At 45.4% G+C, this 23,546-nt stretch overlaps 2 protein-coding genes across 3 annotated transcripts; one reads left to right on the plus strand and one right to left on the minus strand.

The window, feature by feature from the left end:
- The first annotated feature begins 300 nt into the window (after positions 1–300).
- On the plus strand, positions 301–5,696 carry oxa1l (OXA1L mitochondrial inner membrane protein). Its single transcript, XM_068587591.1, has 11 exons — positions 301–411; positions 1,346–1,480; positions 1,944–2,021; positions 2,112–2,391; positions 2,541–2,684; positions 2,797–2,882; positions 3,346–3,510; positions 3,750–3,854; positions 4,225–4,387; positions 4,498–4,578; positions 5,214–5,696. Exons 1-11 carry the CDS (start codon positions 301–303, stop codon positions 5,333–5,335), a joined length of 1,470 nt encoding a protein of 489 aa, XP_068443692.1. The 3' UTR covers positions 5,336–5,696.
- On the minus strand, positions 5,599–23,213 carry LOC137792114 (Y+L amino acid transporter 2-like). 2 transcript variants are annotated; one of them, XM_068587590.1, is made up of 10 exons: positions 13,357–13,456; positions 11,009–11,656; positions 8,510–8,635; positions 8,250–8,394; positions 7,369–7,492; positions 7,172–7,275; positions 6,983–7,079; positions 6,706–6,855; positions 6,417–6,600; positions 5,599–6,329 (listed from the first exon to the last, which is right to left on the minus strand). In XM_068587590.1, exons 2-10 carry the CDS (start codon positions 11,499–11,501, stop codon positions 6,262–6,264), a joined length of 1,491 nt encoding a protein of 496 aa, XP_068443691.1. In that variant the 5' UTR covers positions 11,502–11,656; positions 13,357–13,456; the 3' UTR covers positions 5,599–6,261. The 2 variants fall into 2 exon arrangements, with proteins under 2 accessions (XP_068443691.1, XP_068443690.1); XM_068587589.1 differs by lacking the exons at positions 5,599–6,329; positions 6,417–6,600; positions 6,706–6,855; ... (5 more) ...; positions 11,009–11,656; positions 13,357–13,456 and adding exons at positions 16,515–17,727; positions 17,862–21,124; positions 22,895–23,213.
- Positions 23,214–23,546: the final 333 nt, after the last annotated feature.

Here is a 23,546-nt window from a genome sequence, read left to right on the forward strand (position 1 = left end):
CACATGTGTATGACCTTGTGATTTTACTGTACAGTTTTGAAGGATGTGGGCTCACTTGACCGCAGTTAGTAACGACATGATCTTGTACAACACACGAGTAGATGTATTTATATCAATACTGGTTATTATTACCAGTGTGTTGTGATGGCAATTTGTATTATATTTGCTCTTATTTACACGGCACAGTATCTTAATAAACATACAAAGAAACGTGATTACCAAACATGACAGACGTGCGCAAAAAACAGTCAGGAGAATTGACTTCTCGCTTTCCGTAGGACATTTTTTTTCCACTCAAACATGGCTGCCATCAGGAGCGGAGTGACTCCCGGCTGCCTCGCAAGGTGTTTTCCGAGACAATCTGGGAAATTAAGCCGAGGCAGCAATCCACTTTCAGACATTTGGAAGCACGTAGGTCTTCTTTACAGTTTCATATCTATTACTTTGTCCCTGCTTCTGAAACAAAGACACAAACAAAGACTATCGACCGCTAGCGCGCTGGCCGGCTAGCGCCCTCGCTGCGTAGTTTAGGTGCCTTCTGTGTGACATTGGCAGTGTCAGGCTCTCTGGAGAGGACTGGGTCCTCTGATTTTATACAATTGTTAGATCTCCAGGGTTTTACACAATAACTACATTAAAACATAATCCCTGGAATACGTGCTAACGACCACCAAGAGATTATTGACTAATACACATGTGCTTCTGTGTGGTTGTACAGGCTAGCAGGCCTAGCTTTGTCAACAACTAGGACACCACAACATGTATCCAAAAGTAAAGATACTGTAAAACTTACTCAATGGTTAAGAGTTTAAAGCTAAACCTGCTGTCCTGTTTAGTTTAGTTTAAACCGAGCTGCTGTGTCCTGTAGAAACCATATAAATGCCACCAGAGGGGAATGTTTATTTTAGACTTGCTGTTTTTTCTGATGTTAAGTTAAAAAGTTCACTCAAGTGGTAGATTTCTACAGCTCATATCATTTAATTAACTTATAAAAGACACAAGAGAGGATTAATAAGTACGTGTGGTAGTTTTGGGAGTATTGTCGACAGGTGGATCACCTTGGAATAGTTTTATTATTTGAGGTTATGAGTCACATTGTAAAGGTGCTAATGCTTTAGCTATCAATGCACTGCATTTAAAGCTAATGGTTGTTTTTATCAGGGTCAAATGTTCCACAATATGATTTACATTTGCGTTTAAAGCCAAAAGTGCAACAAGCCCATAAATACATACTGAAGCGATGCTGTGTGACGCGGCAACAGCCCTCATTTGTGTCATCAGATTGTGGTTCATTCTGTTAAGTGTGTATCTGTCATGACACGATGTCCCTCTGGTTCACAAACAGCGGTTGCTCCAGAAGTCCCGTCTGCACACAGCGCTTGAGTGTGGCAGTCCTGCCGCCAGGAGTCTGCTCGGCCGCGGGCATCATGGGAAGTTCCTGTGGGTGAACGCCGTGGCAGTCAGGCACAACAGCTCACAGGTCAGTTGTAACACGGGTGAATAATGTAATGATGGCAAAGCTGCTGTTGAGAAGGGTCAGTGAACGGCACTTCTCTGAGATCAAACTCAGTGATGGTGAGAAAATGATGGCTCCACCAACACATTTATTATGAAATGTGGATGATATGACTAGTATCAGAGTTGCACGTCTTCATTTATATGCGCTAAATGGCTGTTTAAACTTAAAAGTGTTTTACTGTGATGTTTTGCTAAACATAAGCAATTTCTGCTTAGCTTTGAAAATAAGTGTTTTTTTTATTATGGCATTATGGACCTCAGTTCTATAGTTTGTAAAGCGGTGTTTTTATAGTACAATCTATCAAATTAAATACTTTTTTGTATGATCAGAATGTGAGATTTTTGAATGCATTGAATCTTTGCTAAATTCAAGTTAAACTACTGTTTTTTAAAAATAAATCGTTACACCTGTACCTTATGGCCAGATCCCACCTGAGGATGGAACCGGGGCGGCTTCAGTCCTGGACTCCTCCCCCGTCGTTGCACAGCCCGTCCCCGAACAGGTGGAGCCCTCACCTGAAGTAAATCGATGTAAAGCCTTTAATAACCTTCTAACTTGAATGACGTGATTCGATTTTCATCAATATGTTCAGATTGTCTCCGCCGCAGCGCCATTAGTGGACCTCTCTCCTCCAGTCTTGAGTTCCTCTGAGCTTTCGCCCGTCGATCCCGCCACTGTTTTATCGCAGTCGGCCATTGAGCAGGTGACCGATGCTGCACCGACCGCGGTGGAAGTCCTGCAGGCTGCCGGTACAGAAATCAGCTTAACGGAGCTGGGATTGGCCGCCCACACACCAGTGGGGATGGTGCAGCACCTGTTAGAGTTCATGCACGTTGACCTCGGTTTGCCCTGGTGGGGGGCCATTGTCGTAGGTAAGCAACGCTTCCTTTAAATCAATCTTTCAACATTCAGGCATTCTGGGAAAGTAGTCAAAGAGGATCATGTCACTGGCTTCTTGATGTCCTGTGTCCTTTCTGATCCTTCTTCTTCCTGTTTTGATCAATCTCTCTCTGTCGTAAAGGAACGCTGTGTGCTCGTATGGCGCTGTTTCCACTCATAGTGAAGGGCCAGAGGGAGGCGGCCAAGCTCAACAATGTTATGCCCGGCATGACCAAACTCACCACCAAGATGAACGAGGCCAAGCAGAGCGGAAACAAATTTGATTGTAAAATGTCTTTCTTTTTTTTGCGTTTGTCTTTTCAGTCACAATTTGTGTGTGTGTGTGAAAACAAACCAGCCACATCAACTTGTCATGAGCCGTTGTTTGCCTGTTGCAGTTGCCAAAGCCTACTCTGACCTGACCATGTTCCAGAAGAAGCATGATGTAAATCCTCTCCGTGGCTTCCTAATTCCTGTGGTGCAGGTCAGTTAGTTTTTTTTATTACTCTTTAACTGGGCTATAACATTATAATAACTCTGTGCCGAAACCTTATTAAATTAATTAATATGTATCTTATTGATGAAAGCAGGATACATTTTCATGTCTGTTTCTATTTTTTGGCCTTTTGTGGAGACAAAAGTGAATTAATTCAATTACATTAAATACATTTGTGATAGAAAGTTGTAAGAAGATTCAAAACATGTTTAAATGAAACTGATAAAAAAAGACACATCAAGACTTTTAATGGCTTTTGCATTCTTTTCAGAAAATATATTTCACATTACACATTTGCAGCTGTTACTGTATGAGGGAAAAAAAACTTAGATCTATAAACTATTTAATTTTTACATACTCAAAAGTCCAAGCTCAGGGAAAGCATTGAATGCAATATAACTGCAGGTCATTTGTGTCCAAAGTTACAGTTGCTGTCTGTCTGTTCCTCCAGGCACCAGTCTTCATCTCTTTCTTCATCGCGCTGAGGAAGATGTCCTACCTGCCGGTGCCCAGCATGCAGACCGGAGGCCTGCTCTGGTTCACTGACCTGACGGCATCAGATCCTTTTTATATCCTGCCTTTGGTCACCACTGGAACCATGTTCTTTATCATGGAGGTGCGCCAGCTTTCACAAAACTTAGGGGTCGCAGTAACTCTAGAATGACATCCACCGTGTTCAGCTGCATTTATCTTTTCATTGCTCGTTCAACGCCGGCCAGAATAAACACACAAACTATCCTAACAGGACATAACGTAACGTCACTGACAGAGTTTTGGATTATCTTGTTTTAAACTGTTAAATGGAATCATGTTTTTCTTTAATAATCACCACATTGTCGCTCCGTCTCTTTCTAGTTGGGGGCAGAGTCCGGTGTCGACAACCCCAACATGCGAACCATGAAGACTGTGCTCAGGATCATGCCCTTCGTCATCCTCCCCTTCACCATTCACTTCCCCACGGTCAGTCTGCCATTCACCCACATCAGTTCTTCTTCTCCTGGGTTAAGAAGAGCTGATGGTTCTGTGAATTGCACATATTTTGCACCCATCTTAAGGTGCGATTCACAAAAGATATTTTGGTCATTATATTACAGCGCAAACACGTCCATCTATTGTTGTAGAGGGAGTGGGGTTAATTTGTCTATGTAATATCCTTATTTTTCATTATTTTCCTCAGGAGCACTGCAGTGAGGGGTGCATTTCTCACCTCGCACTGCTTTGAGAATTACACTTTTTCTTTTTGTTTAGTCGGCACAAAAGCAAATCTAATCTTTTGTGAATTCGCCCGTCAGTGTGTGAAGTCCTGTTTCTTTTCTCAAACAAACCCCAGGCGGTGTTTACCTACTGGGTGACCTCCAACTGCTTCTCCTTGGGTCAAGTCGCCTTGCTCAATCACCCCTTAATCAGAGACAAGTTGAAGATCCCCAAGAAGATCCAACACCCGGCCTCCGCCCTGCCCGAATCTGACGGCTTAATCCAAAGCATGAAGAAGGGTTAGTGTCTAACCTCTTATTCATTAGATCAGGATTGTTTCAGTAGAAATGTTAAACTATTGAGATATTCATGCTTTCATTATTTGTTGTAACTGTGGTTTGGTCTCCAGGCTGGAAAAACGCTCAGCTGGCCCAACAGCTGCAAGAGAGAGAAAGTAGAATAAAAAATCATTTGGACCTCGCTGCTAAAGGTCAGTCACCACGACGTCAGCTTCACTCAGACTTTTTACTTCCTGAGAGTTTCTAAATGTAAATAATGAAGTGGAGGTTTGACAGGTGTAAAATTATATTCGCTAATGGTTAATGAATATTAACTATATGTATTTAAAATCAGAGTCAGAGCTGGTTATCGCCAAGTACATTACACATACAAGGAATCTGACTTGAAAAGTGCATAACATTAAACTGAAAGGCATAATTTAAAATAGGAAAAACAATTAAAATTCTAATGAGTCACAGCATTTAAACAAAGTTTTGATTAACAGCAACAACAAATACATGGCCTGCTTATTCAAAAGACTATTATTGACTTTTTACCATAATACTGTATAGTGCACTTCTTAATATAGAAATAGAAGAGGTGCTCCCCCTTGTGGCCACAGCCAGCTATTGCAACAATATGATTTTGAAAATATTTATTCGATTAACTGTATAAGATATTCGATTAACTAATTTAAGAAAATAATTGATATATGATTTGATCAGAAAAAAAGTACACATTCGTTGCTGGCAACACTGTTTACACAGTAAACATCCTGTGCTGTGCAGGCTTTGACTCTCTGGAACTGAATGTATTAATATGTCTTCTCTTTATTTCTCTCTGCAGGTCCACTGAGGCAGACTTTTACCCACAATCCCCTGCAACAGAACTCCCCCATGGCTGCAGCAGCAGCCAAAGACAAGTCGGCTCTTGGCAAAGCGAAGCCATGGAAGGACACTATTGGATGAATTGGACTGATAGCTTGACAATATGAGGAATTATGTACATATTTATGGATGGAAGCGAGGAAATGATGCAGGTCATTATGTTTTATTCTGATTAAAATGTCAAATCTGCATCAAAACTACTGCTTTAGTGTTGTGATTATTGAGTACATAATATTTTAGTTCACATCCCTGGAGACACCCTAAAAGCAAAATGAAAGAGTCCATGTATGTTGTCAATAAGTATTTTTTTTATTATAAATACATGTTTTCAGCTCAACGTCTCAGTCTTTTACATTTCACAGCCCGGGTTTGAGTCGGACGCTGCAGGAAAAAAGTAAATTAGTGTAAAAATAGCCCTTCACGAGACCTCGCGGCTGACTGTATAAAACCTTTTATGAGCCCTTCCCTCCACATTAGTGAACGTGGGAACATATAAAATAAAATGTATTAGAATCTAATCTGTCAATGCTTGATTTTTTTCATGGAAATAATATTATTCATCATAATAATAACAACAAGGCAGTTTCTATGGTCAGCAATCCTTTCAGTTTCTTTTGTCCACTAAAACAATTCAACCAGAATAATAATTTGCAACCTTCCAGTAAAATCAAAAAGGTGGTGCACGTGTGTAATTCACACAAAACACTTTTATAATATATCAATTAAATAATTCTCTACTAATACGAACAGTTCTGTGATAGAAAGAGGTGTTGATTTCTTCAGGAGTGCATTAAAATGTTCTCTGAAGTCTCAGTCGGTGAGAGTGAAGTCTTGCCAACAAGCACCCGAACGCCACCAATCATACATTCATTAACATGAGCACCGGGGGATGATTGACAGGTCGGAGAGCCGGGTCCAGCTCGAGGGCAAACTTTTCGTCCGGCGAGGCCTCGATGCGGCGGAGGCGCCCTGGCCCCCGATGGGTGCGGGGTGTTGAAACCAAGCGTCTACTCCTCCTTGTCCATTTCAGTCAGAACGGAGAAGCACACCTTCTGAATCACCACGCCGAATTTAGCTGCAAGAGATGGAGGCAGGAGAGAGGTCACGGTTAAGGTCAAAGGACTTTGCAGATGTGACATCTGGTTGACTCGATGAGTCTTACCGATGAGGCTCCGTAGCCGCTGCGGCCTCTTTTGGGCCGGCGTGTAGATGCAGAGGAAGTAGACGGGCACCCCTGACAGAGCGATGCCGATGCCGATCAGGGAGTTGACGGTGTCGCTGTAGAGCGGCACCACCACCAAGAAGACCGAGAGCACGCAGAAGATGATGGGGAAGAAGAGGCTGAGCTGAGGAAGGAAGAGGCGAGATCACGGTCAAATATGGAAGCGGGGAGAAAAAAAAACGTAGGTTTGCGAGTCTGTAAACTTTCTACCTCTGGTTCTGCTTCTTACCTTCAGTGGCCTCTTTCTGTCCGGCTGCTTCCAGCGCAGGTACAGTTGCCCCAAAATGGACAGACCAACAAAGAACCAGTAGCTGAAGCTGTAGTAGTTGATCAGCCTGAAGACGTCCTCGACACACAGGTATATCAGAGCCATGATGCCCTGCGGTTGCACACAAAAAACATTGTAAGGGGAAGTTTTTCTTAAAGATGCAACAGTGGGATTAACAAAAAAACTAGAATCCATGGCAGCTAAAGGAACTCTTTAAACGACGAGAAATAAAACTGACGTTGAACAGCAGGGCGGGGACGGGAGTGTAGCGGTGCACGTGGATCATGCACAGGTAGTCGGGCAGGTGGCCCTCTCTGGATCCCACGAAGAACAACCTTTTAGAGACACAGGGATGTGAGACGGGGTGAGTGACGGGCGGGGCGCTGATAACGCAGAGATGACGTTAGAAAACGAAACAGCCGCTGACCTGGAGGAAGCCAGGATGGAGGCGTTGAGTCCTCCGAAGCAGGAAAGAGCCACAGCGAAGGGGATGGTCCAGTTCATGACACCGAACACCTGGTCTGCAAACGTCTGGAGAGAGAGGATTGCATGGTGTGATGCTGCTCTCGATGAATGAAGAGACCCAAAGAGAAGTCAGTCATGGAGGATTGTTTGTGCGCCTACCACAGCCACGGCGTCGCTGTCTAAGATTGCATTCATGGGGAGGATGGTGTAGTACGCCACGTTGGTCAGAATGTAGATCACGGTGACGATGGGCATGGAGATGGCGATGGCCAGCGGCAGGTTCCTGTAGTTCACAAGAGCGAACAGCAGAGGGCGGCAAAAGAGAAGAGACGCAGAGTTAAACATGAAGAGTGTGAGATTCAGTTTGCGGGGGTCGAGAGCAGAACGACCCCGAGGGAGGGGGGAAGGATGGGGGATTGTGATAAATTGGGGGGGGGGGGGGTGTTTGTCACTTAATCTGCCTGGGAACTACGGGAGAGGCTCGTGATCCAATCACATGTGTCGCCTTGCTTCATTTGATCAATGCCTGACTGTGGGAATCGCACCAAGAGGCTCAAAACATACAATTTGGGTCGTGATTGTTTCTAATTGACTGACATTTCAGGTGAATGTGGGTAAATGTAGGTGTTGATGAAACACACCAGAACCGGCAACCTGCATCCTGCAGCGCTGTGTTTTTATAATGCACCGGAAAGAAAGCGTTTCCTTTGGCTTCAAAAGGAATAAATCGCACAAGAAAACCAAACAGGATGTTTGCAGCTTCACTCATAGATTGAAGATGGATTTATACTTAGATACTTAGATACTCTAGATGTCCATGTACATTGTCATTTCTCCTGTTCACTGGACATTAAAACTTTCTAACCTCTAACTTCCAATGTCCGTGACAGTTCAGATAGAGGACACTTGATATTAAAAAGACTTCTGGGTAACTCACACTATCTTCAGCTTGAGTTTCCAATGTGTTCTGCAACCTTTCAAACTAAAGATCGACGTGTTTTTGCAGTAGCACGCGTGCTATTTAAGCGTATTGTCCTCACCTCTCTGGGTTCTTGATCTCCTCTGTGACAAAGTTGAGAGTGTCCCATCCCGAGTAAGAGAACAGAGCAGAGTACAGAGCCAGAGCAATGTGTCCCGGATCCTGAGATGAGCCTTCAAACAGGCCGTCAAAGTTCTGCGTGTGACCTGTGAAACAAAACCCATTCAAACTCATCATTTATACCGCACAAATTGCGTATAAAAGTCTACTTGTAAGCGTCGAAGCCTTAGCTTTGGCTGAAATCTTTAAGATATAGTTTACCTTGTCCGATCTTCACCAGGCCAGTGATGATGACGGCGATGAGAGCGATGACTTTGGCGTAGGTGAAGAAGTCCTGGACCCTGGTGCCCCACTTTACATAGGCGCAGTTCACGAAGGTCAGCAAACCTGAGGCATTTGGAAGCAACCGAAGCACACGCATAGATATAAAGATATATATATTCATATTCCTCACACACACACACTAACACAACCTTTGACAGTCTCAGTGGGTGACTTTTGCTCTGTACACTGAGTGTGTGCCGGCATGTTTCTGTGGCGGATTGAAGGAAACGCTGCTGCTGACTCAAGCAGACTGGCCTGTTGTTTTTCAGATGAGGAAACAGCTGAGTGCAGCACATACAACAGACACACACACACACACACACACACACACACACACACTAGTGCACAAGGGTGCAGTCGTGGAAGTAAGACATTTTAAAAGCTTTAAAAGGAGTGATCTGGTTGGTTGACTGACAGGACAAGTGCTCTAAACTGTGACATTATTCGTATTGCCCTCCTTCACTTTCAGCAGCACTCTTGGGAAACGTGTTTGAGTGCTTCTTTCTGTGACTTATCTCTCTTTGGCCTCGTATCAGCAAGTTCATAAACGTGGCACGTTTGTTCGTTTTGAACGAGGAACACCTTGACATGAAACCATTTCCTCTTGAGTAAATCCTCCCCGGTGACTCCACAAGTCTTGTAAACGCTGATAAAGAAAAACTCAGCTGAGTGGACGTCTTTTATCTGTAAGTTCACAAGTGTCAAAGCGCTCTTATCGCTCCACAGTGACCTCCGTCAAGCAGACCGGAACAGAGTTACATCACCGCCTCCTCCTTCACGTTGACCATCGTCATCCGCCGTGAGGGGACGAATCATAACACTATCGTCTTCCCCCGCTCTGACAGGTAGAGGATCATAACAAGTGCGTTTCCCAACAGGAGGCCCGGTCAAGTACAACAGAACACACAGCTCCGGACAGCGGCGACCGGCGATGAGCGATGGAGACGGAGACCTCGCCGCACAGAAGTAGAGGCGTGGTGTGTTGACAGTGGAAGGTTAGAAGGGTGGGAGGTGCGAGATTGGGTGCAGGAGGCCGGCTGACTGGAAGTGGAGGTCAAATACGGTCCAGATGTGAAGCGAAATGGAGATCTTTATAAAACTCACACTGTGAACTTGCGGTTTTTTTTTTGTGTGTGTAAAAGTTGTAAAAATGATTGAGAAACCCGGGTGAAGTCAAGTCTGAATTATTACACGTTGAGTAAATATGATTTGAGTCGATTTTATTATTTGATTTCCTATAAGATTGTAGAAATAATTAAATAAGTAAATCAACATTTTTACTTTTTTATGTATTTTTTTTTTTGTTATGTTAAAACTATGACTAACTATCAGACAAGCCTTAATTTAATTTGTCTTTAACAGGAGTATTAACTTGGTCTGTCTTGATAATGAGGCCCAGTGAGATTGTCTCTATGAAGGTTAAAGAACAAATACAATATTTTATTTACATGCATCACTTTTTTTTCTTAGCATAAATGGAGTCCGTACAAATTGGACTGACGTCCATTTTCATTAAAAAAAAATATATATATATATATATATATATATTGGATGTAAAAATGAACATTTCACAATCATAGTTCAACCAAAAGCTTGTCTTAATCTAAACAAATTAAATGGGATAAAATGGACAGCAAGAAGCAAAAGAGTTCCCCGGTCGCAGTCTCCCAGAGTGACATTATCCGTTACCGACAGGAAGTGTGTCGCGCTTGGCGTCGGGGTCAGAGTCTCACTGCAGGACTTTACCTCGCCGCTATCAGCCTCTCCCTCCGAGCGCTGCCTATCGGAGCGTGGCACAAGTACGTGCGTGTATTTTTAAGTGCGCGTTCGTGCAATGCGCGAGTGGGCGGACGAAACAAGTCAAAGTTACTGCACACTACGGTTCAGGGCTCGTCTGTAAGGCTGAACCTCCTCGTCTCGGCGCCCGGGTTGCCTGAGCGTTTGGTATTCGTCTCTTTGTGCTCGGTTGCCTCGGTGAGCACTATCATGAATTTAGTACGTTTGATTAATCCAGTTTGTCAGCTTTGCTCTTTCTCGGGGCCGTTGTGTTCTCGTTACCTCGGCAATCTGCGCCGGGTTTACCTCACCTTTTATAGTTTCTTGCTGTGCACATTTTTAAAAAAAAGTTGTGACTCACATCGTCACGTGCGAGACATCAAATCTGAGATTGAGCAAAATGGCTTTTTCCCCATACTCTTCCTAATCGGAGCACATGTTTCAGACTTCGCTCGGTTCCTCTTCTTCCTGCTACAGACCTGCTGACTGCAGCAGTGGTGTCACCCTCTTTCACTTCTCCAGTCTATAAAGCTCACATGCTGTCACTCGGACGGGGAGGCTTGACGCCGACATCATCACTGTCACTCGAACACTTGCTCCTCTTTTTATTTCCTCCCACTCATTCGCGCACATTGCCACGCACTCCAGATGTGTACTTACATATGCAGCCGGCGGCCAGCAGCCGGTTGGCGGCGTACGGCGCGATGCAGGTGGGGAAGACGGGCTGCACCATGTAGTTGGAGAAGGTGATGGCTATGATGGCCTGGCTGGTCGGCTCGATGATCAGCAGCGACGTCCACAGGCGGATGAAGGCCATGAAACCCCCGAAGGCCTCCAGGATGTAGGCGTAGGAGGCCCCCGACTTGGTGATGGTGGTCCCCAGCTCGGCGTAGCACAGGGCCCCGAACACGGAGAAGATGCCGCCGACGGTCCACACCACCAGAGAGAGGCCGTACGAGGCGCTGTGGATGAGGACGCCCTTGGGCGAGACGAAGATCCCCGAGCCGATCATGTTCCCCACGATCAGGCAGATGCCGTTCAGGAGGGAGATCTCCTTCTTCAGCTTCATGGACTCCTCGGAGCTCTCAGGCTTCGCAGACGCGGGGCCGCCATTGTTCTCCTCTTGCGTCGGGGCGGGGCTGTAGGACGCCATTGTGCCCGTTTCGGTGTTTGCTTGCTTAATTTAGTAAAATGAGGAACAGTTTTCTGCGATCTCAGTCACAATTCAAGAGTTGTTTTTTTTCGCCTCGACGCGAGACCGAAGACTCAAACGTTCCCCCTCAGTTATCTGTGAGCGTCTCCAGCCATCTGTGGGAGAAACACAGGTCATGTCAGTGATGCGGTTACCATGGCGACACACAGCGACACGTCGCTTCGGTCCCGCCCGAATCTCGCCGAACAGAAAAAAAAACATATTCATACATGCAAAGGGCGCTAATGTGGGAACAAACATGCGAGAACAACAATAAAAAACCACCACACCGGGTTGGACACGGCTGGATTTGAGGGCAGTTCGGTGGATTGGAGAGCCATTAGGCCGCACAGCAAATGGCCTTTTAAGGTTGAGTGTATTGACAGAGAGAAGCGCGAGGGGAGCAAACACGACACATGCCTGAAAACACCGGCTCTTCATTAGTAACCTTACTAGCTGAGGAAGAATTACCGACTGAGACGCACAAACATTTTGACTCCTATAGCTGCCCACCACCACTCTGCCGACACACACTGACACACACATGCAGAGTTTGAGTGTCAGCACAGTGGTTGGTCACATGTTTTCCAAAGTTCATCATCCTCAACATGTATGGAGTTTGCAGCTGATTCATCATTCTGCATGACTGCTTTCAATAAGGCAATGTGACTCTCATGTACAAGCACAAACGATATTAAAGTGACCGGCTGCTTTAGATGTAATGATCTGTTAATGGAGTTCTGAGGGAGAAAGGCTTGGGTGCTGCATCAAGGCCGAGATCGCAGAGACATTACTTTGAGATTTATTAGGACAAATGAGACGTCCTGCTGAATTTAAACTTCAAACTTTTAGTTAAAAGTTAAGTTTTTGGGGGTGATTAAAGGGTGAAAAGTCATCCAAGCATCTGTAGATTTGGTTGTTTTTAAGATGTTTCTTTTCGACCAAACATATCAAAGTTTAAACTTAGGTGACCTTCCACCTTAATGTCCCCAAAAATGCCTTTACGAGCAAAGCAAAACTGAGATTGATTAAACAAACAAGAACAGCAACTTAAGGAAAACTGAGCTTAGAAACACAGGAATACCTCGATTGAAAGACCTCTGCTATGTGTAGGTGTACCAAAAAAAAGATCCTGACACAGTAAGCAGAGGATGCTAAGTAGCCAATGAAATGGGCGAGATTTCCTGTGGATTCACCCAGAAAGACTAAATATGGAGATAAGTGAATGAAAAGTTCAGATACCTTGAGGCCGCAACAGATCAGCAGCACGTGGGCTCGCAAAGGAGTGACAGAAGAAGAAGGACAGGAGATTGAGTCTCGCTGCATGTGATCAAACGCCTGCCACAGACACTGAGAGGCGAGGCTCTTACAGAATAAAAGTGCAAGGTCCAAAAGCAGCTGATAAGTAGTCCTTTTTGAGTTACTCAAGGTTAAGCTCTGAATCCCAAGAATCCTCTCAAGCCTGCGGTGTCAGCTCCTTTTTTATTGTTCAGGGATCAATGAAACCTTTTATTATCATGAGGAGTTTTCCTTCTCTCTGAGAGACATTGAGGAATGAGGGGAATCACCTGTAGGAGGTCTGACTTGTTACACTAGTAGAGGAGTACAATAATAATAATAATAATAATAATAATAATATAGGCTGAATCTAAGAGCATCTTTAGTCACATTGCCAGTTTCACTTGATTGGATTTATGTGCACTGACATCACAGGTACGACAGGTAGTATTTATCTTGTATCAGTGCACATATCAGGAAAAGCCCCGGTGCTGTACTGTCAATAGAAGCAGCTGTTTTTGTGTGTGGAGAGACTCACCTCCTCCAGACGCGTCTCAGTCTCCTCCTGGGTGTCCGGCTCGGTCCCAAATAATGTGTGAAGTCCAATTGCATTCACCTCTTCTCGCCCACTCGCCCTCTCGTTGTGTTTCCTTTCTGTTGCAGTCAAATAAAATCCGCTTCTTCGCGCGTCTTCCTCCTCCGGCTGCGCGCAGCTGTTTCCTCTGCGTTTTGCCTCTGCGCTCCTCAGCTGATGCACTTGTGCGTTTATGTACTTCTGGTTTCTCCCGCTGTACCTCCAAGGAAGCGAGTCATAAAGGGGAGGGCCGGGGAGGTTAATTGCCTTTCATTGTGTCTCCTAAGTGAGTTATTAGAATCAAAGGGTTTTAATGAGATTATCGCGCACAGACCTGAACGATCACTGAGTCCTTTGATTAGTGTCGTAATGAATATAACAGCGAGGCAATGCGTTCAGAGATATCATTATGTTATTATGACGATGAAACAATGAGATGAGTAAAGTCACTATGGAAAGCAACTATGAGCCGACATCCAAGTATTGTAGAATGTTTAAGTACAATTTTGAGGTACTTTTACTACGTTCCAGAAGGAAATATACGTGTTACATGTGTTGATTAACTTAGTTTCAAATGACTTCATAGATTCAGATGAATTTAAATCAATCAACTTGTACTTCAGGCTCAGGGTCCAGATAAGATAGAACATTAAATACAATAAAATACAGACAAAAGCACAGTTCAAATACATACTAATGTCTTATAAAGAGACAGCTGTACCAATGTCTCCACAAGCAGTGTGTACTTAACTTTATGTTGGATGAAACCAAGATGATTTCATATTTTGTTAAACAGTTTGTGAAGTATTAAGTCCTGCAGCCAGAAACATTTCACTTGCACAACACTATCTCGGTATGATAATATCATTATGAGCTACTTGAAATGTTACCAACAAATAATAATAGAGATCATCTAACAGTATAAAGAGTAATTAAATTACTGTAATATAGGCCATTCTGCATGATAATCACTTTTATGTTTTGATGCTAATACTTTACTTTTCAAGTAACAGAAATATTAAAACAATTGATGCTCTGTATGCAGCAGGAACTCACCTTTATGAACTATCATCATTAACTACATATTTAGATAATCTCAAATTAACTTAAGGTAATTTTAAAACTATTCTTAAGAATTAACATATTGGTGTCAGGTACTTTATTTCTCTTTTGACATGCTAATGTTGGCTTTGACAAGATTAAATCATCTATACCTCTTTTACTAATGAGTAGAAATTCAATGAAAAACAATGCAACATAATGATATTCATAAATGTTGTGCAGGATGAAAAATATCAATGACGTAATAATCATGTCAAAGTAAAATAATGCAAATAAAAAACATTGAGTATTAAGTCACCTTTGGGCCACAGCTCCCTCTGGTGGATGTAAAAGATACTGCGGAACAAAGTCTGCCTCTCAAGTGGAGTTTATTCTGTCTTTCATAATTCAGAATAGGGGAGTTTAAAAACTATAAGAAACTTTTTTTTTAATCAACACAGTTTCCCCATCGCTTGACCATTACTCTCACAGGTGTAAAACAAAACCTGCACTATCACGAGAGCTCCTAACTCACAAAAAAGACGCTTTAAAAGCAAAAGCTTGAAACAGAATGTCAAATATCATTTGCATTTATTCGCTGAAGGTTATACACACACTTAAAAAATATGTTTTCAAGTGCTTTTAATGTATAGTATTTGTTATAAATTACTTTTGCAGTTTTATATTGTCGTTCATCATCTGTTCAGTCTCACCTTAAGTTGACACATATAAGAATAAACACACTAATCATGTCTGTTTAATCAATGTCCTAAGTTAGGTGGTAGAAATGGGTTTAAACCTTCAGCACACTATTTTTTTCTGATTTCCCATTATACAAAGAAACTCTGTGACTCTGATTTCATCAAATTCTAGTTGAATGGCAGCTGTAATTACCAAAAGCACCTTAATCACTGGCCAGCGTGTGAATAAATAACTTCTTTGTCTTCCACAAGGTGTGGATTCTTCATACAATCAAAATTAAATACGCATGTTACACGACATTTAACACCTCCAAAACATTTCCTTCCTCCTGAAGATGATTGATGTAATCATCCTCAGTTGGAAGGACAACTTGTTGACAGAAGGAAGGAGTGATGAATCAGTGACATGTGATCGGCCATCTCGTTCACACCTGTGGACCTCTGCGTTCACCTCCACCTCCCTGGCCCTTTCTTACCCTGAAAACTATTCACATGACTTTCTCTTTTGTCTTTTTTTGTCTACTTTTTTTGATTGAGACACGTCTCTTGTCGCCCACAAACGCATGTGGACAAACTTCTCACACATGGCTCCTTTCACTCCTTTTGTCCCGCTCCCTGCCCTGAGCATTCTCTTCCTTGGTTACCGGTCGTCATGGTTTCAGAAGTCCCTGTAGGCTAAAAAAAACTGGAGGGATTAAAGGCAGCCATTTTGGGGACAGCTGGGCCAGGTTGGTCCCTGTTGCCCCCTGTCCCGCTCCCAGTCACTTGGGGGGGTGGGGGGGAAGAGGGGTAGCATTGTGTGAGGATTAGAGCTTCCTGTGTGTCAGCTCATTACATGGGGTGGGGAGGGAAGCGGGGGGGGGGGGGGGGGGGTGCAGGGGTGAGCAGAAAGAGTGAGAGAGAGAAATGAAAGAGAAAATGAAAGCGTATGAAAGAGCGTATGACACAGTGAGAGGGGAGGGAAAGGCAGAGGAAGGGGGGGGGGGGGGCTCTACAGCTGCACTCTCAATCACACTCATACAGGCTCTGATTATCCTTTTCACACATACACAGGCGCGCACACACACACACACACACACACACACACACACACACACACAGTAGTGGGGAACTGAAACATATTAAAAGACATTGGAGGGCAAAAAAGGCAGAATTAGGAGACAGCTCGCCCAGAGCTCCAGACAAAGGAGCCCCGATCCAGACACACTGAGAGCTGGAACCAACAAGCAAACTAACCAACAGCGTACATGCAGACACACACAGAAGAAGAGTCATGCAAGCAGAATACTTAAGCAGATAAATGAATTCACAAAAGATGCTGAACTCAGACACACAAAAACACAGACGAGCAACAAACCTCTCCTCTTCACATCAGCATTGTTTTATTTATCTTTTATACATCACATGGGAGGGATGGAAACAGAGTTGGTCCTTGCTACAAAAGAAAGAGGGTTTACAAATCACACGAATACTAAACTGGGCAAAGCAGGAATGCATCGAGTGCAGACAATTTCTGCGGGAGCAGAAAACTCTCAAGTGCTTTGAGAGAGGAGAGCAGGGGGAGGAGAAAGGAAAGATAAAGGTGGGGAGGGGATCATAACGGACAGGGCTCATCCTTGTTGTCGGTTGGACACTCCAAATAGCGTCAGCAACAAGAAAAAACATTTACAATCATCAGTATGAATACGGTCATTTGCTGCTCGCAAATTTTACAGCTATAATTACAAGGAGTGTTCACAAAAGTAGCAACACAATCATCGCCATCATCATTATTATCATCATTGCTAAACGTGTTCAGGAAGATATTTCGGCAGCACAGGACAGTGCAACTCACAGTGCAACTCAGCACATCAGAAACATGCTTTCAGCAGCATGGCATTAAAAAAAAAAAGAAAAGAAGAAAGTAATAATAACAAAAAGGCATCATTTGTAAACGAAGCTTACATTTACAAACATTAGCCAGTACTAATTCATGACCTGTTTTGGTATGGAGTTAACCTTGTAAAACAAAATGTTGGACCGTCCCTCTTATTTAAATCAGCTGATACAGAATATGCTGAAATAGTTGTCAGCAAAAAAAATAACAAAGCGCAAACAAGTAATTCTCATTGTGACAATTCTGTGAAGTGTGTAAGATAAGGCCTCACTGTGGTCTTTGAAATACAAAAATACATCGCTAAAGTATAACGTTCACAAATCTCTTGCAATGCGACTACAATACAAACTAGATCTATCTCCCCGATACAAAAAGGTAAACATGAATTAGAATCAATAACTCTAGAAAACAATTCTCATTCTATTGAAAAAATACATTCCCTTGTCAGGACCCTTTTTAAAGACCAACAGCAGCCACTTAACGAAACTAACTTTACATTGTAGTGTCCAGAGGCTCGTCCACCACACTAGAAACCACACCGATTGGTGGAGGATCTGCGCCGTCACCTTTCTCGGGGGATTTAGCCAATCCCTGCTCTTCTTCCTTCTGTACCCGATTCTTATTAGTTGTATGTGAGCTGCGATCCCCCACAATGTCTGTGTCATTGGTTTGAGGCTTGGCGGGTGTCAATGCTGCAGGGTGAGTTTTCATGTGGCCCTGTTGATGAGACACAATAGCAATTTATTCACAAACCCAAAAGGATTAAATCTTCACGTGACATAAAAAATGTATTTCCTCTTTTAAAAAAATAATATTACAACGTACAAATCTCCAATATCTTTGACCCTTACCTTAAGTCCGCTACGGCTGGCGTACGCCTTTCCACACTGCGAGCAGCTGTAGGGTTTGTCGGAGCGAGGAGGCTGGACTGGTGCTGGGACAGAGGGCTCTGGGTCCTCTGAAGGCTTTTCTTGCACGCTACCACCCTCCTCCATTGGAGCATCCTTCTCCGGCTCTGGATCCGAAACCAGCAAAGGCTCACTGGGTGTGGCGGTCTCGCTCTTGCCATTGCTTTGTGCAGCATCTTTCTCTTGTGCCTCCTGTGGGTCACCGTCACAGGCCTCTTCTGCTTCGGGGATAGTTTTGGGGCTGGCGAGGGGGCTGAGTGCGGGCGATGCCTTTGCAGCTGGAGGTTTGGGGTTCGAATTGGGACTTGTGATGGGTTTGTCTTCATCATTTTTAACATCTGCATGCAGCGTGACATTCTCCACCACAGGTTTTGAAACACAGAGGGATAGAGGGGTGTCATCTGCTTCTGCGTCTCCATACACTATAGCTGAATGAATAGTATCTACGGGTGCTTTTAAAGGGCTGGTGCTGCCCAGGTCAGCTTGGGTCTCCTCCTCAGAGTACATGGAGCTGTTGATGGGGCTACCATCAGCTAGGGTGTTGCTTCTCAGACGCAGGGGGTCTTCACCTCCTACTGAGGAGGGATTACGGGTCAGGGGTGGGCTAACACTGAGTGTTGAGCCCTCTGATTCCTCGGTCTTCACAGAAGTGGCATCAGCAGCTGCGGATTTCTTAGAAGTAGACCCTGAGTTTAGAGCATCAATTGGAGACTTGGAGCGCGTCGTTAAAGCCAGAGGAAGGAGTTGTTGGGCTTTAGATGGGGAGTTATTCTCACGCTCATTAAAGACAGCATTCTCTGTTTCGTCCGCGTCTTCAGCGGGCATATCTTCGTCAGGAGGTATTTGCCCTCCCAGGTGCAAGCGGATATGGTGCTGAAGAACCAAGGCATTGGTGAACTTACGCGGGCACAATGGGCAGGAGTTCAAGGCCCGCGAGTTAGCCGGTCTTGCGCGGTGAGTGGCCAGGTGGGCTCTGAGGCTGCCCTTTGTGGAGAAGGAACGACCACACAGTTTACAAGGGAACGGGCGCTCTCCCAGATGTGTGGCTTGGTGCAGGCGCAGCGCTCTGGGGCAGCTGAGGACACGCAGACACACTCCACACTGATTAGCAGCCTGGGCGGTGCCAGAACCTGAGAGTCCCGGGCCGGCCATCAGTCCAGCAACATTGGCACTTGGGCTCAGGCCGAGAGCGGCCAACATTTCCCTGCGATAGGCACTGGAGGTGGTGGACAGGTCGTGGCCGTGTGTGTCGCCATGTGCTTCAGCAAGGCTTTGTGAGGAGCTGAAGGAGGAAGACGCACCCTTTTCAAGCTTCTGTACCAGGCGCTGCAACTTCGAGGTCTCTGAAGTCTGAGTGGAGGTGGTGGGAGAGGACGAAGAAGGAGAGGAGGTTGATGGTTTGGGGAAAGGTGGAAACGGGAAGGGTAGCTGATGAGGCGAAGTGAGGTGGGAGGCGGATGGATGGCCCGGGGGCCGGAGAAGTGCAAGGTGGTGAGGGGAGGCACCTTCAGGGAAGAGAATCTTGGGGAGGTGGGCCAGTTGGGAAAATGGAGAGGTTGTATGGAGGCCAGAGTGAGGAGGTGTGTTTTCATCAAACCGCTGCTGCTTTGCACCTTTGAACTGGCTGCCCATGGAGGAGGAAGACGAAGAGGAAGAAGGCAGTCCAGTGCTTGATGCGTTGGCAGCAGCTGCCGCCGAGGCTCTGTTCAGCTGCAGCAGTGAGTGGGCTGTGGACAACAACGCCATGTCCACCGACGGCGGCAGAGGTAGAGAGGAAGGCGAGGGCCGGGCGGATCCACCAGACAGGAATCCTAAAGCCATGTTCTCGGTCATCCCAGGAACACTTCCTTTCACTCCATTAAATGACTCGTCATCATCAGCTCGCCGTTTTCGTCTCCTCTGGGTAGGGACGGGAACAATCTGCTGCTCTGTTAGCGCTGGGGGCAGCAGGGAGAGGGACAGCTCAGGGTTCTGCTCTCTGTGTCGCAAGAAATGGGCTTTGAGGTTCCCCCTGGTTGTAAAACGGCTCAAGCATACCGGACACTGGTAGGGCCTTTCCCCTGTATGCGACCTCAGATGGATCTGGAGCGATGAATCGCTGCTTAACACCTTGCCACAAAAACGGCACACATGTTGAGGGCGTCCCAATGAGGAAGCAGAGCCTAGAGAGGAGCTGGGCTGGAGATCCAGGGAGTGGCTGGTGGTAGGAAGGGGAGGAGTCGGGAAACTGATACCATTGCTATGACCAAACGAAGAGGTGTTGGATGATTTCTCGTGGAGGTAGCGAGGTGGTAGGCCCAGTGACAAGGACAGAGGGTGCAGGGAGGCAACGGAGGAGCTTATAGTGGATGAAATAGATGAGGAAGAGGTAGAGGAGGATTGAGCTCTGCTGCCATTGACATGTGAAGCACCCGATTTGGAGACAGGGGGCTGGGGAAAGAGGGAAGACGGAAGGCCAGTCAAAAGCAATGAGGCTGTGCTTACTGGCGTGGCACTGGAGGGGTGCGTTGGTGAGGAAGATGCTGCTCCTGTAGACTTACGGACGCCGTCTGCACCAATGGCCTGTGTGTTATTATCTTGGCCAAAGACGGCACCTCCAAGCCTCAGAACATGCCGACAGATCTCCTCTGTTATCTGCATCTGGTGGATTTGCCTCTGCTGTAAAACCCGAAGCTCCTCTAGGAGTATTGCCAGCGTTGGCGACACATGGATCTGTCCCTGCTGCCCGGGAGAGCCGGAGGGCAGCTGGTTAGATGGACTGGAGCTGTCGCGGTGCAGTGGCACAAACTGAGAAGACGAGGACGAGGAAGAGGAGGAGGTAGTGGTGGTGGCCGAGCTGCCCATTGGTGGGGAGGTCATGGTGGAGTGAGAGTTTCCTTGGTGGGACAGGCTGTGAGAACCTGAGGTTTGACCCAGAGGAGGAGGTGAGTGAGTCTGGGATGACATTGAGGGGTGAGGAAAGTCTGGAGAGAGGGAAGAGTGGGTGTTTGGGAGGGAGGTGGTGAAAGGGGCAATGTGGCTGGGCCAGTGGGGAGGGGGCGAGCTCTCGCTGGGCAAGGAGGGCGCGTGGAGCCCACCAGGGGACGGGCGAGGGGCCAAAGGCGGCTGGCAGTCTTGGAGAGAGGTGGGGGATGAGGAGGAGGAACCTGACGAAGTCACTTCTGAGCCAAGAGATGTGGATGGTGACTTCATGCCCAGATGATCATCTGAGGATTAAAGGGGGGAAAAAAGGAGATTAAAAAAAAAAAAAGAAGCAACATACATTTTTGTTTGTTTCTTTGCGGGGTCATTATTATGCAACGCCCAGGCTCCAATATCAGCCCAAGACATCCAGGTATGTAAATTCATTAAAACTCTCCACGTCCGTTTATTTAATTGATTCCAATTATTGTTTACAAGTTTAGTTTGCAAATGTGTGCGTGCATACCAAAAGATCCTGTTACGACTTCAAAAAGAAATGCCTGCTAGGAAATGGCCTTGAACAAGCAAATAAACAAGTGGAAGAAACTCTGCAGTCTATGACTCTTTGTAATGTCTTGTCTCAATCTGTGCTCTCCGGAGCAAAACTACTCAAACATCTTGCACACACAAAAAAGCTTACAAACCACCTTGCTGCTATGGCAACACATTTTAGAGGACAATGGGCATCACCAAGACAACCCATAACCCCTCTTAACCCACCCCCTCCCTACAGCAGTTACGTCTTTCATCTCCCTATTCACCCTTCCCCCCTTACGTCACAGTGGAGGTTAGGGGTCAGGCCACGCTAAGGGTTCTGGGCACTGTCCAGACACTCTGATTGGTCAACTAATCTGACCTCTGCTGCTCAGGGGTCAAATTCTTTCAGAATCTTGAGCACAGAGTGAGAAAGGGTAAGAGAAAAAGAAGGGGGAGGGTAACAACAATGGAGAGACAAACTAACTATTCCCTCCTGGAGTGATATAGTGATGGAATGAAAGACTGTACCTCAGTAGAATTCCTTCACTGTGTGACTTCATCACAAACCTGAACCTGCGGGAGATGCATACAGATATCCTAGGCTAAACTTTCTTTTGTGGAAGTTTACCTGCAACAAGTCTTTAGGTGCATGCACTTGAAGATATGACCTATTGCAACACAGAACAAGTGTGAGAGCAATCCCTCTATCCCCTCTGAATCTTTTTTTTCTCATCCATCTGCACCCCCCCTACCAACTGTGTAGGAGTATACAGTCAATAGGCTTGAGGGGGCGAGAAAGGGGGAGAAAGAAGGGGGTGGGAAGTATTGAGAAGGTGGAAAATGGGGGAAGAGGGGTGCATAAGAGAGAAAGGCATGAACGAAGAGCAAAAGAAGAGGAGAATAGAAGGGTGGAAGATTAATCTTTACCAAAAACACTGCCCTCCCTTCCCCCACCCATGCACCTTATTGTTTGCAAATAAGAAAGTGCTCTATACTAATCAAAGACCTCCAGCAGTCAGCGCTGGGCAGCCTGTTGGTTTCCTAGAGGACGAACAGCACATGAAAATGGCCACAGATGTATGTTAGTTAATCCTACTCTATTCATTTCCCAGGGACACGTTTATTGGCCCCGACTAAAGTGCCTAAGGCCTCCATTTAGTGGGGCCCATTACCGTGAATGGCTGAGCAGACGGAGTTTCTTTAGTTGACAAACTCTGATCTCCAACTTTTTAAGTCACTTTTTTTTTTTCGTTAAATCAGGTGCGTTTGTCGGAATGCGACCACGCAGAAATAAACCTGTGAAAATGGCCGCAATCGACCGGAAACTACACAAATAAATAGCGCACACAATTCATGCAGGTTACGTCTTCTTAACCTCAACAAAAAAAACTTTGGCTTTTGTTTAAGCGCTTCGAGACTCCCAGAGCGAGTTCCGCGTGCACTGTTGTGATGATCGCCACCAAGTTGCGAGACGATTGCACTATTTCATGAAATTCAAGACAAAAACGCATGCAACACTCGTAAAGATGTTTACTCACCGTGAGATAGCAGCCTTGGGCCCCCCGGATCCGCGTTAACTAGATGCTGGGGTCGCTTCTGCTTCCGGCGTGACATGATTCACTGCGACTCAGACAGAGAAGGGGGGCATCAGTCGGTTCAATGGCAGTAGGCACGTTTTTGCGCACTTGGAAGCGCTCCTTAAACCATCTAACCATCTAAAGTGCAAAAGACGCGCACATCATGCAAGCCCTGAGATGAAAAGGAAATTAAAACAAATAAAATAAAGTGTAAGATCACTTTTAAATGGAAAAAGAACGTCTTTGTGTGGACGAAAGTTTAAAAAAAATCGCACATAGGTGTTGGAAATCCGCAGGTCCGCACCGTGTCATGTGAAGCTGCTTTGAATGCGTGTGTGTGGCTCTTTTCTAAAGTCTCCTCTCCCCCAAAAAACTTGTCCAATTTGCGCCCCTCCTCTACCACTGCTGTCCCGCTGCATGCACATACAGGGAACACACACACACACACACACACACACACACACACACACACACACACACACACACACACACACACACACACACACACGCCGTACACACTCACAGACACAGAACCACTCCTTGTTCTTCAATGATATTTGCATTTCAATGGCGTGTAACACACAGCCTCCCTGGTTCTCTCTTTCTCTCCAGC

The sequence above is a fragment of the Clinocottus analis genome, unplaced genomic scaffold (genome assembly GCF_023055335.1).
Source record: "Clinocottus analis isolate CAN_PGR_092001 unplaced genomic scaffold, fCliAna1.0.p SCAF_21, whole genome shotgun sequence".
NCBI classification, from domain to species: Eukaryota; Metazoa; Chordata; class Actinopteri; order Perciformes; family Cottidae; genus Clinocottus; species Clinocottus analis.